This window comes from Aphis gossypii, chromosome 1 (assembly GCF_020184175.1).
Source record: "Aphis gossypii isolate Hap1 chromosome 1, ASM2018417v2, whole genome shotgun sequence".
Taxonomy (NCBI): Eukaryota; Metazoa; Arthropoda; class Insecta; order Hemiptera; family Aphididae; genus Aphis; species Aphis gossypii.
The window spans coordinates 86,320,680-86,336,663 of NC_065530.1; the positions used below are offsets into that span (position 1 = coordinate 86,320,680).

Below are 15,984 nucleotides of genomic sequence, written 5' to 3' on the forward strand. Positions count from 1 at the left end.
AAAAAATACCCATTGGATTGAATACAAACAAAATTTAACAAAAAAATATTTGCAAGTTATTAATTTTATTTAAGTGTAATACAACTCAAATAATTATTTTTAAAATAAATTCTTTTGGTTTGTAAAAATTATAAAACTTTATAAATTTTATATTATTATCAATTAAACAATACATGCAGATTTTCAAATTAAACATTAATAATTTCATCAGTATTAGATAGTTTATTGTTAGATTAATAGTTAACAAATTATCACCAGATAAACATTATTTAAAATGTTTATTTAACTGTATGTTTTATTTCAATAACTTGCATACAAACATTTTGCAGTTATCACAATAATAAATGGTCCAAAATGTTTTAAATGTTAAGTAGACAAAAAATGGATAATGGATGACAATAATTTGAAAAACATTATAACATAATATTATACAAATTAAAACATTGGAAAAAGTAATATGAATAATTTTTTTAAACCACAAAACTTTATTTTAAGAACTTTGGTTATTATAATTAATATAAACATATGTACATAAATTATAAAAACCAAATAAGATAATCTATATTTACATCACAATTTGGTGGCGTAGAATTTAAATTAAGTACTAAATGACAATGATTACATTAATTCTTGGACATACTTTTAAAATTATGTGTTTATACATAAATTACATGTGTGTTTATACATAATTTATCACATTAGGAGAAAATATTTCACAACTATTGTTGGAGACACACAGTAAGCACACAACTAAATAATAAATTAAATACTACTATTCTCTAAATAGTAAATTCAATGTAAATGAATTTAAATTACATGTATGTAATAAGACTTTTAATATTACATTTACATATATTTATATTATATTATTATAAAGTTAAATTGTTTTTTTATTTCAGTAGTTATCTTTTTTTTTTTTAAATTCTAGTTCTTGGAAAGTGTTATATTAAATGTTTATTGGCTAGGTGCCATGATGAAGGAGTAGTATGATAAATCTAATTATGTATAATATTTATATTTTGTTTTATCAATACTTGTGTATGGAAGTTATTTGATGAACGATATAACAGTATTACAGTTAACAAATAATATTGAAACAATAAAAGTTAACCTAAATTATTTCTTTTTATATAAAAACTAACAAAATGACTTATAATTTTTAAGTTATAACTTTATCTAAGTTTTTGAATATCAACAACAAAAATATATTTTTAAAAGTGTGCATTGACAAAATATGTTTTCATTTTAATACTAAAAGATATGCATCAGAATTCGAGAAATCAACCAATGTATCAACAATAATTATATAGCAATAAATTTGTGTAGAAATAAGAATATCATCTATAATTTTGATTAAAATAAAGTGAAAACATATCTCACATAATTATATTTTATGAATTTTTATATTTGTGAAAAATGAAAATTAATTAATTATAGGTACCATACAAATTAGTATTTATAAGTTATAATGCTGTATACTTTACTTTACTTATTATAGTTAGTATAGTAAAGTACATTTTACAAATAACAGCGACTAGAACCTTACAATAGATACTTTATTTTTATTTACCTAGTAGAAATAAAAACATAATAATAATCAATATAAACTTGGCCAGTCTATAAACTCGATTAAATATGTTTTATAAAATAACAAGTTTGTTTGAAATTATATAAATATTATTTCACAACACATGGATATAAATGAAACAAATAAAAATTAATGAATGTATTGCTATTGAAATAGAAGATATCACTTCTTTTATTAATTATTACATTTTATACTAGTATAAATTAAATATTTGCGCTTTAAGTCAGTTAGGTTAGTTAGTATATTCACATTATATCATTGAAATAGTCAAAAATATTATTTAATAATAAATTCAACAGGTTATATTGAACAGATCATTGCCATAAATTATGATTGTGTAAATTTCTACTTAACACACTACGTACATCATCTGTAAATCGTAACGCATCTAACATTGGTAAGAGGTTTAACAATGCTGTATCTGAAGTATCTGAAAACCATGATTTAATTGGTATTGCATTATCTGAAAAAAGTAGCATAAAAACATTATTATTAATAATTAACATTTTTGAAAACAAATTAAAGTGATTTAATTACCAGGAAATGCTCTGTATGCTGCTGGTGAATTGTCGAGTATAAATACCCTCGATAAATCACTTGAAACTGATGTTAAATCTTTAGTGTAAGAACCCATTTCAGGTGTGCAGTGTTGTCTATAGAATCGTCTTCTTAATATTCCTCTTCGATTGTCTAATTTATCAGCAACTGCAGCACCATAAATTTGCATACTAGCAGTAAAGACTACCAGCTCATACCATTTAGAAACCTATATTTAGTAACATTGAAAATATGAAATTTAGTATTTTAGACATAATAAAGTATTTTTAAGACTTACGACATCCAAGAAAAAATCAACATGCGGCCTCTTATGAACATAAAATCTTACTGGGTGCCGCTCAATAGTAACTTTTAAAATAAAATCTGGTGGCATTTCTGGTTTGGACGGATGACGTAGGACACCTTCATGATGTGAATGTATTAATGTCTCATCTAAATCTAGCACCAAAACTTTTCGTTTTACCATACCTAAGGTTAGGAGTAGAAGATAAAATTATTTTATTAGCCATAAAAACTTTTAATTTTATATAAATAACTTATAATCATAGTCATATAAAACAATGCTAGTAACTTACTTATTCTATGCCTGGATAATGGTAATAAAGGAAACACTCCATATTTTACTGGTTGATATTGGCGTACCTGTAATAAAAATAAAAGGTTTTACATTTTTTATAAAGTTATGCAAATAAATTAGTTGGTTATATAAAAAATATTTGTTAAATGACACAATTAGAGTTTACCTAGTTTTTTGTATACATTGTACCTACTATAACTTATAAGGTTATAATTTTATAAATTGATTATCACTTAAACATATTTATTACTTAATAAAATAACAGTTTCAACAGTAAATATTCTAATAATGAGAGTAGGTACAACATAATATAAATTCTAATTTATAGAAATAACTACAAATATCGAACAAATATTTAAATTTTAAAACTTACAGTTTTTATCTGCCGTTTTATTAGGAAACATATGCAGGCCCACACCTTCGAGGCTAACACCATGAAAGCTTGAATGCCCATTTGTATGACTTTCAACATTTGAAAAATAAATCTTATAACAATTGACTCATAACTCTTTAACAGTTTGATCGATATACATTGTATGCTGACAATAAAGATGAAAATTTATGATGCCTGAAAATAAATTTAAATAAAATCGTAATTGAATACATTTATTTTATTAATACATGCTTTATAGAAATAAATAAAAACATTTGCAAATGACTTTCTAAACGTCAAAATATACGTACTGTTTTCAACATGATACTTCGAACTATGATGGCAAATGAAAAAAAAAATCGATCAAGTGAAAACAGCAATTAGTGCACAATATTATACAACCGTAAGATTAAATAACAGACAATATCAAATTGAAAACTGAAAAATAACTGTGAAACATTAATAATTTCCTACTTCTTTTTTCACCTGTAATCAATGTTTTCCAAACAACAACAAAACGAGATAAGACATAGCGCCATGATGGCCAAAGAGGTTCTAATGACGGCAATTTCGTGTGATGGCCAAAACATTACTCATGTGTATTATATGTTGCCTATTGGCGTTTGTTGTGAGGTGCTGCGTCAAACACAATAGTAATATTACAAAAACCGACAAGTACACAATTATCAAATTTCCAACTCGTTTGTTAATAATGTTGCTGTTAAAATATGTAAATGGCATTAAAATGTTGGTCGGTAATCATTATAAACGAAAATCATGAGTGATTCGGGTTCACGAATTTTACATTGTTCTACTTGTAAATCGGTTCGTGTTAATTTTTACATTTAAAATATGTTAATTAGTGTTTTACATTTTTGTTCCGTGCGACGGTTTTATCAATAATGTTTGAAGCAAAATTTTGGCGTAAAAGGTCAAATTATTGTGATAGAGCTGCAAGATAACGTAGATTCCATAATTATTATGTTTAACTCGATCAGTTAACTTTTTATTTCATTTCTAAATAACGGCGGAAGATTAAAAACATCTGATGTGAAAATATTAGGGCATTTGGTTGAACTTGTTTATTAATATTTAAAATCAGATTTCAAACTTTAATAAACGGGCCAAAAATGCACATTCTAGATTCTATTTCATGTTAAATACTTAGATAAATATATTTTCTAAAAGTATATTTATTGAATTGACAGATATGTATAATCTTTATTTTAGCTAGGGATTACCTATGTTAATATATTGGTTTCCTAAAATATAAAAGTTATAGATAGCTAAAATGTTTAATAAAATATTATATAAGTGTACTTATTTACTTACAATATAATTTATTGTATAACACAATATAGTACGCTCTTTATATTTAACAAACATCATACTTTCCTTTAAATATATATATATATATATATAATATAATAATAATAATAGTTCATTAATTTTTTTTTTTTTTGAGATAATAACCAATATAAATATTAAGTTCTAAAGTAAATATAACATTACATTTTGTATAAATACTTATACCAGAAATTATTTTACCTTACATACGATTAGTTAGTCATTTGTCGATAAGTTGAAGTACCTATTTATTACAAATAATTTAAAATTATAGGCTTATAAAAATACAATATATTTAAACCCAATATAAAAACATAAATCATTGTAAAGCCAACAAATTCATAATTCCGTTAAGAGCGTAAACAAAATGAACAAATAAATTATTTAACAAATTTGGTAATTGCGTATTATAGTGTAGATTTCAAATAAACTTATAAAAAGAAATTTGTGTGTACAGCATAAAAATAACTAATAGATTTTTGATATCGATACTGTATTCATATTATAATATTTGTTGTAAGGATGAGTCTCTTTTAATAAAGATACAATTACTAATGAAAACAAAAAAAAACCATGGGATTTTGCACTAATTACATGTTTTTTTATTATAATTTATTATTTTCCTCGGTTCATAAAAAATTCAAAGTGAGAAAATCCTTTAACTATTTGTAATCGAACGAGGTATGCACATTAAAAAATAATATTATTTTTTTAAATTTAGAAAATCGCTTTCATTAATGACCAATAATCTTTATAAAATAATTATTAAAAAAAGGAACATATTTTTTGATAAAGTTATAAAGTTTTAAAGGATTAGATTTTTGTTAATTTTATATATATTATTTTTCGTAATTACGAAAACTTAATCGTCGATAAATATTATTATCAGTACCTATTATTTACTATTATTATTTCAAAACAAAAAACTGAGTATAAACGGTACATTTCATAATATACGAGATTTTTATTGAAAAGAGAAAAATTCAATAGATTTTTAGAATTAATTATATACACACACATCATTTAGGTTATAATAGTAATTTAAGAACAAATAAATAAATAATTTTTATTTTATATTGGTTGCTCTGCATTAGCGAGTTGGTATTCTTGACAGGCTTAACGATTGTAACTGAAAAGGTCACACAATACTCAGGTGAAGAATAATAGTAATAAATCACACAATAGCCATAATCGACGGTCATTAGGTTAGGGAAAAAGAAGCAGGAAAGCAACATCACCGTCAAACATACAAATGAAAATATTTTCAAAGGGAGATACATAATGTACCTTTTCCATTCAACAAATATAATTTATTATTGTTGTGAATCTCTGGGAGCACAGTAGTGGTGCCTTGCACTATTCATTCATATTTTTTACTCGGAGAAGATATCGCGGAGTTTTCTTTCTTAATATGTTTTGTAGGTATTTGTATATACAATTGGTGACGATTTCATTTAGAACCATAAATCAGAACTTTGGATTTGTTATGGTAATCGTTTTAACACCTGTGGCTATAGTGTCAATGGTATGTAGTGTTCGAAAATTGTAAAATATTCTAATGTGTATTATGTTTAGTTTTATTTTTTATATTTAACGTCTTTATTCTGACGATAACGTCATATATTTAAATAAAATAGTTTTATAATTTATATTCTATCATAAAACCTATAGTTTTGAATGCTTTGTCTAATTATTGTAATGTATAGACAACGTTTTAGTATTATTTTGAATGAAATTTAAAAATATTTTTCTTTCAATTGGTTGCAATATTATATAAAACAAGCCGCACCGATTCCAAAATTCCTAAGGTTATTGCTTTGCCAGTAAAGAACTATTCTTTTCAAATGCATTTAGTGCTGAAAACGGTTGGTTTTATTATTATTGTGAATACATATACATGAGTAATACAAGTAGCCAATACACAATCGGATAGCATTGAAAACAAAAGACCCCCAGGCCCCAGAGCTGACCTGCGGCTTATTAACGGGCCGGCAAAGAAGCATAGAACGCACAAGAGCCTATATGCTGTTTGCCAGGTTTCCATAAATGGTTGCGTTTTATTATTATGCTCTTGGCTGAGGTTAAAATGTCACCAGTTATATGTAAATCGCGGGGGCACGTTCATGCGAGGACGAATGTGTCGGGCTCACGTGCTCATTACAGCGAGCCCCCTACCACCACACACAATATGACTATTGGTCATCGTCAAGGGCGTGGACTTGCATCTTCACACAAATGCATTCTTTAAGAAATCATTTTAACATAATACCCACCTTTATCTTTGTAATCCTTCATCTATACTGTGAATATATACTAACTATAGGTACCTACTTCAATATACTATGGTTATAAGATTCATTTATTAGATGTATAATGTTGGTATATTTTATATAGTGTGTTTATACAAATATACCTGTATCAGATATTTCTTTTGAAATGTAAAGTAGGTAAATATTGTATATAACAATTGGTGCATAAACTAAATTATTTATATACGTTTATCACGTCATTCAGCGATAGTTTTAATAATTATCCATAACCGTCTGCCTAGTTTAAGTTATTTCGTTAAAATTATGTAAAACAGATATGACATGTCAGAATGTCAGATGAAATTATAATTAATAATATTTTATCAAATTTATTGAAAAATTTAATTTTGATTACAACTGTTTGTTAGTAATGTTTTCTTGATCAACATCACTTTTAAAACAAGGGTAATATAAATACATTTCATTGAAAACTATTTGTCAGTAGTTTAATTAAGAAAAGTTAAACATATTAATTAATTAAAAAACTGATCGATCGATAATATCTTACCTTTGTTCTAAGCGTTTTAACTTAATCATAATGTATAACCTATTAGGATAAAATATTTTGAATAGTTTTAACCATTTTATATAAAAAAAGTTACAGGACGGACATTTTTCTTTTTCTCCTGGGAAATAGTCATCAGTGCATGTTATCTGTTTTCCACGCACGGTTTTGTATATTCGTTGTTTAATTTCGGTTAGTCAGCAGTTATTTTCTTCCTTGACAAAGTAGCATTCTTTCACGGTGGATGAAAAATATCTTGCTTCTGTATGGATGGTTTTCGGACCACATAACTGATTTTATTTCATGTTGGTATTTTTTTTCACATTAGAAAATAATGAATGTAAGCTTAGGATACCTACTAATTTATCCCCTGGTATTTATGTATATTACATAATTTTATAAAAATTTAACTTTTTTATAAGTATATTAAAATATTATAAAGTAATTTATAAGTATATTATAACAACTAATTACTTAATATTACATTTAAAGTAATAAAGTAGGTTGATAATATTTGAAATTCCTTAAACCTGGGCTATAACCATTATATTATTTGTTTGGAGATAGATATTTTTCTTTGGGATGATTTGAGTTAATACTATAATGCTTATAATTATAAAACCATTGTAACACATTTTAATACGTATACGAAAATAACATAAGTAATATTAAATATATTACGCTTTTTATATTACGCTCTTGGAAACTTAAATTAGATAACATATTTCTTTATTTATTATTTGACAATTTTAAAGTTTGAATTTGAGAACTAGTAAGATTGTAATTATTTCTACTATTTAAAAAAAGTAAAAAAACCACAAGGTTTTTTATGTTTATTTTTTTGTTGTATCATTTACAGTTATTAATTAAAATACCTACCTTTTATCAATAACTTTTTTTTTGATATTATATGTAGATATCCTTAATGAAATTTTTTAAAAATGTAACATAGGTACCTATATTATTATGAGATTAAATTTTAAGTGTTTTATTTTTTAATCATATTTGTATTACTTTTAAATAATGAAAAGATTATCGATTATTGTGAAAATATTATGCTATTATACTAATATAAGGCTTTATGAGTACATATTACAAATTATTGCGTTATTTGAACTATATTGATGTACAAAATAAATATCGGTGTTAAGTATTTTAAAAATGTTTTTATTACAATATTATTATAATAAATTTAAGTATTAAAAAAATATTGAATATAAAATATAATTGTTTATGTTTGAATAACAAAAAATATATATAATATACAAAGCTCGTTATGTATATCGGTAAATTTTCTTATTTTATTTAAACTATATGTACAGATAGTACCTATATATTATAAGCCTTAATGTCTTATATAGGTATATTATATTAAAATAAAAGTATTTCTTATAAGTATTTACTTTTAAAATTTAAATGAAACCAAGTAATTATCATTTATAACTTACAAATATTATTGATAATTTATCTGGTTTTATAAATTTAATCAAAATCATAGGAGGTATTTTTATATACCTACCTAGGTATTATGAATATAATTTTAGATGTTTCTTTTTTAAAACAATGTCGTGAGTCGTGACTTAAGAAGTACATTGTTGTTGTCGCGACAATAATTGTAGGATATAAATTAGTATTAACTTGTGTTATATAAAAAAAAAACTATATTATTTGTTACTATTGCTCGCTTATAAACATGGTTCGGGTGAAAGTATATATTTAGGCGTGTTAAAAGGCGTGACCGATCCGGATTAGGTGTTCAATTTTTATTTTTTATTTATTATAATAAGTTATAAGCGTGCTGCATCGTTTAAAAATAAATGATAATAATATTGACATAGGTTAGGTACATCTACTGACAGTTTTTTTTGTTATTTAGATTTTTTTAAATTAAAATTTAAGTAGACGTTTAGTGAACATGATATTATTTATTATCCATTTTAACTTCATAATTCACTTTTTATTTATAAAACACCTATAATATCTATTTTTAATTTGTAAATTAATTTATAAATTATATTACTATTATTTATTAGGTACTTTAGGAATTATATTTTGTAGAAAATAGTTTAACACTCTTCTACTTCAAAAAAACCAAAATAAATGATTGGGTTGACGGAACCCGATTAAGCATAATCATATTTTTAACAACCCGATTGAGCACAGTCAGATGAATGTAACATTACTAATAATTTTTCATAAATGTTGGTGTAGAATATATTTTTTTTTCAGAACAACAAACGCGTTGGAAGTTTTCATAGAACTTGATATTAACAATTCTAGTAATTCTTCATGTTTCACTCACATATATAATATTATATATATACTAAATCATTATAGTTTTACAAAAAAATCAAGTAAAAATAATAATGAAAATTCAATCTAACTAAAATTAACAGTTATAAAAATACAAGTTTTATTGGAAGGAAAAAAATGTCATAATGGCTTACGTTGAATATTTTAAAAATAAACATTTTAATGATTTACTTAAATATTTATTAAAAGAGGGAAATTCGTATTTAGGGATACCATTTAAAAATGTGTAGGTAAAATATAGTTTTTTTGTATGACATTAATAAATAATTGTATACAAATTTTAAGGATCAAAACGACACTATTATAAAGAAATATATGAAAATTGGGAAATACGTATTTAGTAAGTAAACAAAAATATCGACTTATTTATTTTATAAATAATAAAAAATTAAATATCATAAGTATTTCTTTATTCATTCGGATTACAGCTATTTAAGTAAATATTTTATTTTCTAAATTACTATAATTTATACTTTAAATATTAAATCGTTATAATACTTTTAACTTATTTTAATTTAATTTTATGTGTGTGCATTATAAACATATTATTGGTTTGGTCGTTGTAAATGTTTATTGAATTATCTTGAATGATGATGGAGGAACGTGGTTGAAAAGGAGGGATAATATTTTTACGTGTGTAAATCTATGTTAGCAAAACATAGGTATATATTTCTGATTCATAATAAAACAGTTTTAATCTTTGAGCGAATTCATATAAGTTATATAATAATATAAGATATCGTAACGTAATTATATTTAATGGAGTAAATCATTTAAGTTTTTCTGAAATACTTAAACTATTTATAACTATCTTTATTATTATAGTATTATTTTTTAACATTAAATAATAAAATAAAGTATAATGATCTCTATTAAGTACTTATACGTAGTAACAGTAATAAATTGCAAAAAATAAAAATATTGCAAATCAAAAGTGAAAATTAACTCAACCTGTTAATGGTATAATAAACCTGTTCATTAATATAATGTGTGAAAACAATTTATTTACATTCATATTAAAATAGGTATTTGAAAAGGTACAGTTAACGTTTATATGGTATAAAAATTACCCGTAATAGTTTTTGGTCATTTAAAAAAAAACTTAAAAACAAAGAAAACGTATAATATAAAGTACACAGTTTAATTTTGTTTTAAAATATAAATGAATATTATTTTTTATATTTTTTATTTTGTATGATGTATGTATTTTAATAATTTAAGTTTGAAAATGTTTTATGTTTAAAAATTTTAATTAAAACATGTGTGTATACTATATGTATAGTATATACTATATAGTATTTTAATATTAAGTAGGTATTAATTTATAGGGTAGTTATTCGAAATAATTTAACATGATCGATCATTAAATAATTGTATCTTTAAACTTGAAAAATAACAATTTAAACTCGTAGAACGCTTTTTTCATACCTACACGAAGATCACATTTTGCCTCGAGTATTTGAAAAACTATTCTATTTTATGTCACATTTTTCAACTAAAATATTATGATGAATTGTAGATTTTAAATGTGTTAAACTACAATTAGGAAAATTTATGTTTATGAATATGATAAATGATAATGTGTATATTATATTCAAGAATAAAAAGTATTTTTTATTTTAAAATGTTATTATTTGGTTAATCTATATTAAAACTACTCGTATTTATGGTTAACAATTCTAATAATTGCATTTACTTATTAAAAATGATTTATTTCTACATTACTCTAAAAATTATTTAAAAAATTTGGATCTATCAATTTTAACATTTTTAATTTATATAAATAAAAAAAAGTCTTGTATAAATTATAATTAATAATTATATAAATAACTAATTATAATATATTATATATACGTACATTATACATAAATGCACACACGTATATACGCATGTGTAATAATTAATGGTATGATATTTTGTTTAAATTATTTATATTACAAAAAAATCGTTCTGTTATCCTATTGGTGGATAAATATTGTCTTTGAAATGGTTACGGTCGAAATAGTCGCCAATTAATTTTTTGTTTTCGTCGTTATTGATTTCACATAGGTACATACATTCACATACAGTATCTCTGTATAATATACTGTGATTTCATTGTTACGCATGTTATACTGCTGCTACCACTGTCATTCAAAAACCTCAAAAGAAGTGTATAAATATATACATACATATATATATATATATATTTAACCACATAGCTGGCGGTCACGTATTGGGGCCAAAATATGGACCAAGGGCGGGGGGTGGGGGATATCTGTGGTGTAGATAGGTGAAAAATAATCGACCATGATGTGTTGTGTTGGGAGACAAAAATATAATATTATCCGTGGCCGTCGCAGGTCATTGGTTTTCTTCTGCCAGCTAAAGAGTTTGTGAAAGAAAAGAGAAATAATAAACTCGAGGCCATTGTAACTGTTGGACTACAAAAAAAAAAAAATAAAATAAAAATAAAAATCATAATAATAAAATATAATATTCCATGCTCTTAATAATAAACATAGTTATAATAGGCAATAGGTTGACGACGGAACGCCCACAATAGAACTCGTCATGGGAAGCGAATTACACGAGATGACACCCTGCAGGATACGTCGAGTGTTTGCCACAACAATGTAATACGATGATTGACGTTAAAATTGGTACTGAATGGAAAAATATGCGATACGTATTTATTTGGAATTATTAGGTATTTGTGATCGAAATAAAAGGGCAAAATTGTTAAGTAGGTAGTACATTTTTTTCTCCATGTATTCTTCATGCGTAGAACAAATTGAACAACATGGTGAAAGAAGTCAAATAATTGTATTACGGTTAATTTAAAATCTAGTTTTCCACCATAATTTGTTAATAATATATTTCGGTACGAATTATTTAGTAATGTAAGGCAGCGGTTCCCAAACTTCTAGTAGGCAGTGCTCTCCTTTTAGACCGAATTTAACCATGGTGCCCTGTTGTGGTTATTGAGTGTTACTACAAGGGATACGGATATGCATGATATAATATACTCGTACTAGTTCTTGTTAATATTACATTTTTCTATTTCGAAAAAAGCTATCAGCCAAGAATAGGAAGTTAACAATACTGGACATAGTAAATTCCAGGAAGTCGTGCGTATATTATGTTGTCTGCATTTAAGTGGCGTCTGCGAGACAGAATATAAACATATTTGGCCAAAAAGCCCGTAAAATACAATTTTTAATATTTAGATAAATAGTTTGTTGTATAAAATTATTTTTGATAGCTAGGGAATGTTTTCCCTTACTCGTCAACCCCCTGAGGGGTCAAGCTCTCCTACCAGTTTACGCTATGGTGTGGTGCAGTGGTGCCCATTCAGCATCTCAGACTGCAGCCACAGTTTGGAAACTGCTGAAGTAATAAGGTGTTAATGTGTTATGTATATATTACTTACTACAATTTATCGTATTTCATTACCAAGTTTCAGTTGAAAAGTTAACTTTATTATACAAGGTATTATAAATACATTATTCTAACAAATTATAAAAAAGTATATCAAATAATATTTATTGTTTAATTTTATTTTAAAAATATTACCATTTTAATCACATTATTATAATTATTAGTTTCTACTTTAAAATTCGGTGATAGGTACAGACATTTATAACATGTTAACATTAGTCAGTCATATTAAGACGACTGGAGTCTTGAACTGTGTTTTAATAAAAATGCAACTTATAAAATACCTACGTTTCCAAAACTTTTCTGTCAAACACATTCCATACGAGTAATATAACAAAACTACATATATAATTTTTTTACAGTTTATTGTTAGTATTGATGCAAATTTATATACTATCGACTCTATAGAGAAAAATATAAATTTTCTTCGAAGAATTTTTTTTTTCATATTTTTTATTTAAAAAAAAGATGAATTATTATTATTTAGGTGTATACTGTATACACACTTAACTGAATTAAAAATAAAATGTAGATAGATAGAGAAAGAAATAACACACGTAGTCATGCAGGTATGACGTATTTTTAATAATATTAGGCATAGGTAGGTAACAGTATAACATGATTTCAAACAAAAGTCAATGTTGAAAATATTTTTAATTAATTACGGTAAAGCAGTACGACTTAGTATTATAGTAGTATAATATACTATACTGTTTATTTAATACATTAGGTATTTTCTTGATACACATGTAAGTTAAAATAATGTTTAATATGAGTAAAATATACCTACATAATATTAAAAGTAGAAAGGTTCTGTAATTCATTAATATTCTCTAAAGCTATACCTATCTATTGTATATAATAAATCGATATAAATACACTCTAGTCTTACTTGTTAGTGCATTTTTTATGAAAATAAAAATAATATTTCCATTAAAGTTAAAGTAATTATAATTACCTATAATCTACTTTCTTTTATCAACAGTATTTACTATTAACCAACATAAAGGTATGAATATTATTATTTTTATTTAATGTATTGAAATGTAAGGGTCTTTCTATTTAGATACCTACACTTTTAAATATTGGTTTAAAAGTTATTATATCGTATGACTTAGTATATAGAAGTATTTTTAATGCGCATATTTCTCTAATGGGGTGGTAATAATAATAATTTGTAATATATACATGTACAATTTAAGTAGAAATACTACAAATATATTAATATTAAGCACGATACATTATATTAATAACATTTCTTAATTTTTATTTTATAAAAGTAGTTTTAAAGACTGATAATGGCAAAAGCATAAACAAAAGAAAAACGTCATAAACATTTACTCATGAATATTTTTAAAAAACTATGTTGATAATTATAATCGTTCATATATTTTATATCGTCTAATATCCGGAATAATAATCAATAATTTAATACACCGCTGATCAATTTTAAAACAATATTATAATTTATTACCAAGTTATTAAATTAAATGTTTACCCAATTTTGTTATTAAACTATAGGTATAGAACTGATGACACTACAACAGTATTGTGCAATTCGTTATTATTTATATTATAATATATTAGTGTCTATAGTATGGAAATTATAAAGTTCAAATGTCATCCTTGAACAAATGTCAAAGTCCAGAATAAAGGTCAGTTGGGTCCTAATGAAGTGCGATTTCCTGTAAGTATTCTTTTTAGAAACTAAAGTTGTTATATAACATATTAATATTGAATTTAAATTATTTCGTTTAATATTAAATACAATTGATGTTATGACTTATACATTTTTTAAACATTCCTATCAAATTTCAATATATTTATTGATTATGGTATAAAATATAAGTACCTTGTATAAATATGTATAATTAAAATTCATTAATATTTTCAATAGCTATTATGTTGTCCTTTGATTTTTGAATATTATAAACCAATATAAACAAATTCTAGTTTTACTCGTTAGTGAGTTTTCTTTAAAAATAAAATTTATATTTTTCCATGAAAATTAGCAAATCAGTCTCTATTAATAATTTTTATACTTTGAAATACTTATTATAATATCTTACATTACTGTTAAGTTATAAAATTAAGTACGGATAGTGTGAGAAGACGAATTGTAAAATCGCTTATAATTTATAAATATTCATTAGGTATTAATAATGTAGAATCATATAAATGCCATGTGTATTAAGAATTATATTTTTAAATTAAAATCCATAAAATACATAATTCATTGGGAAACTGATTGAAATTATTGCGCTATTCTTATAAAGCTTAAACAGGAATTAATAAATAAAATAATATTATCTTTTAAAATTAATAACCTAGACATTTCGTTCCGTTTAAAATCGATTAAATACTAGATGCAAGCGTACATATTTTTTCTAATATCGATCAGTCACGATGTTGTTATAAATAATAGTTCAGTATATGTACATATAGGTTAGGTTATATATGTCTGTAAACTACACAATACACTTTATATATATTGTACACTATACCTGTATGCTTATTGTGTGTTATTTAAAAAAAAAAAAAAATCAAAAGTATGAGTAGGTTATAAATGTATAGTATTATTTTTTGGTTAAAAGAAACAGTTTATTGTATTTCATCAAGTTGAAGGTTGAAAGTTGAAAGTCTTAAGGCTGACAATACAGATCATGCTAGTCATTGGTATTATGATCAATAGATTTGGTTCATTGTTTTTTTTTTTGGTATTTGTTATTTGCTATAGTTGTTAATAATAATATATTTCAAAGTTTATGAATTTAGTTAAACGATTATTAGTTTAAAGATATATTCATTATTTATCGCTACTTCAATTTATAGTCCAATGATTGCTGTTTAATTTCAATAATTTCCATTGAATACGAAATATAAATAAGAATATAATATATTTTAATGAAATACATCATATATTTAATTTAATCCAAATTAAACGCAACTTTAAATGTAATATGTATACGTAGTTATTATGATACATATATAAAA

The 15,984-nt window shown here is 24.0% G+C and overlaps 1 protein-coding gene across 1 annotated transcript; it reads right to left on the bottom strand.

Moving 5' to 3' along the window:
• Nucleotides 1–1,538: 1,538 nt before the first annotated feature.
• On the bottom strand, nt 1,539–3,596 carry LOC114132761 (CTD nuclear envelope phosphatase 1 homolog). The gene is made up of 6 exons (XM_027998324.2): nt 3,408–3,596; nt 3,097–3,291; nt 2,722–2,788; nt 2,424–2,614; nt 2,126–2,354; nt 1,539–2,051 (listed from the first exon to the last, which is right to left on the bottom strand). Exons 2-6 carry the CDS (start codon nt 3,193–3,195, stop codon nt 1,903–1,905), a joined length of 735 nt encoding a protein of 244 aa, XP_027854125.1. The 5' UTR covers nt 3,196–3,291; nt 3,408–3,596; the 3' UTR covers nt 1,539–1,902.
• Nucleotides 3,597–15,984: the final 12,388 nt, after the last annotated feature.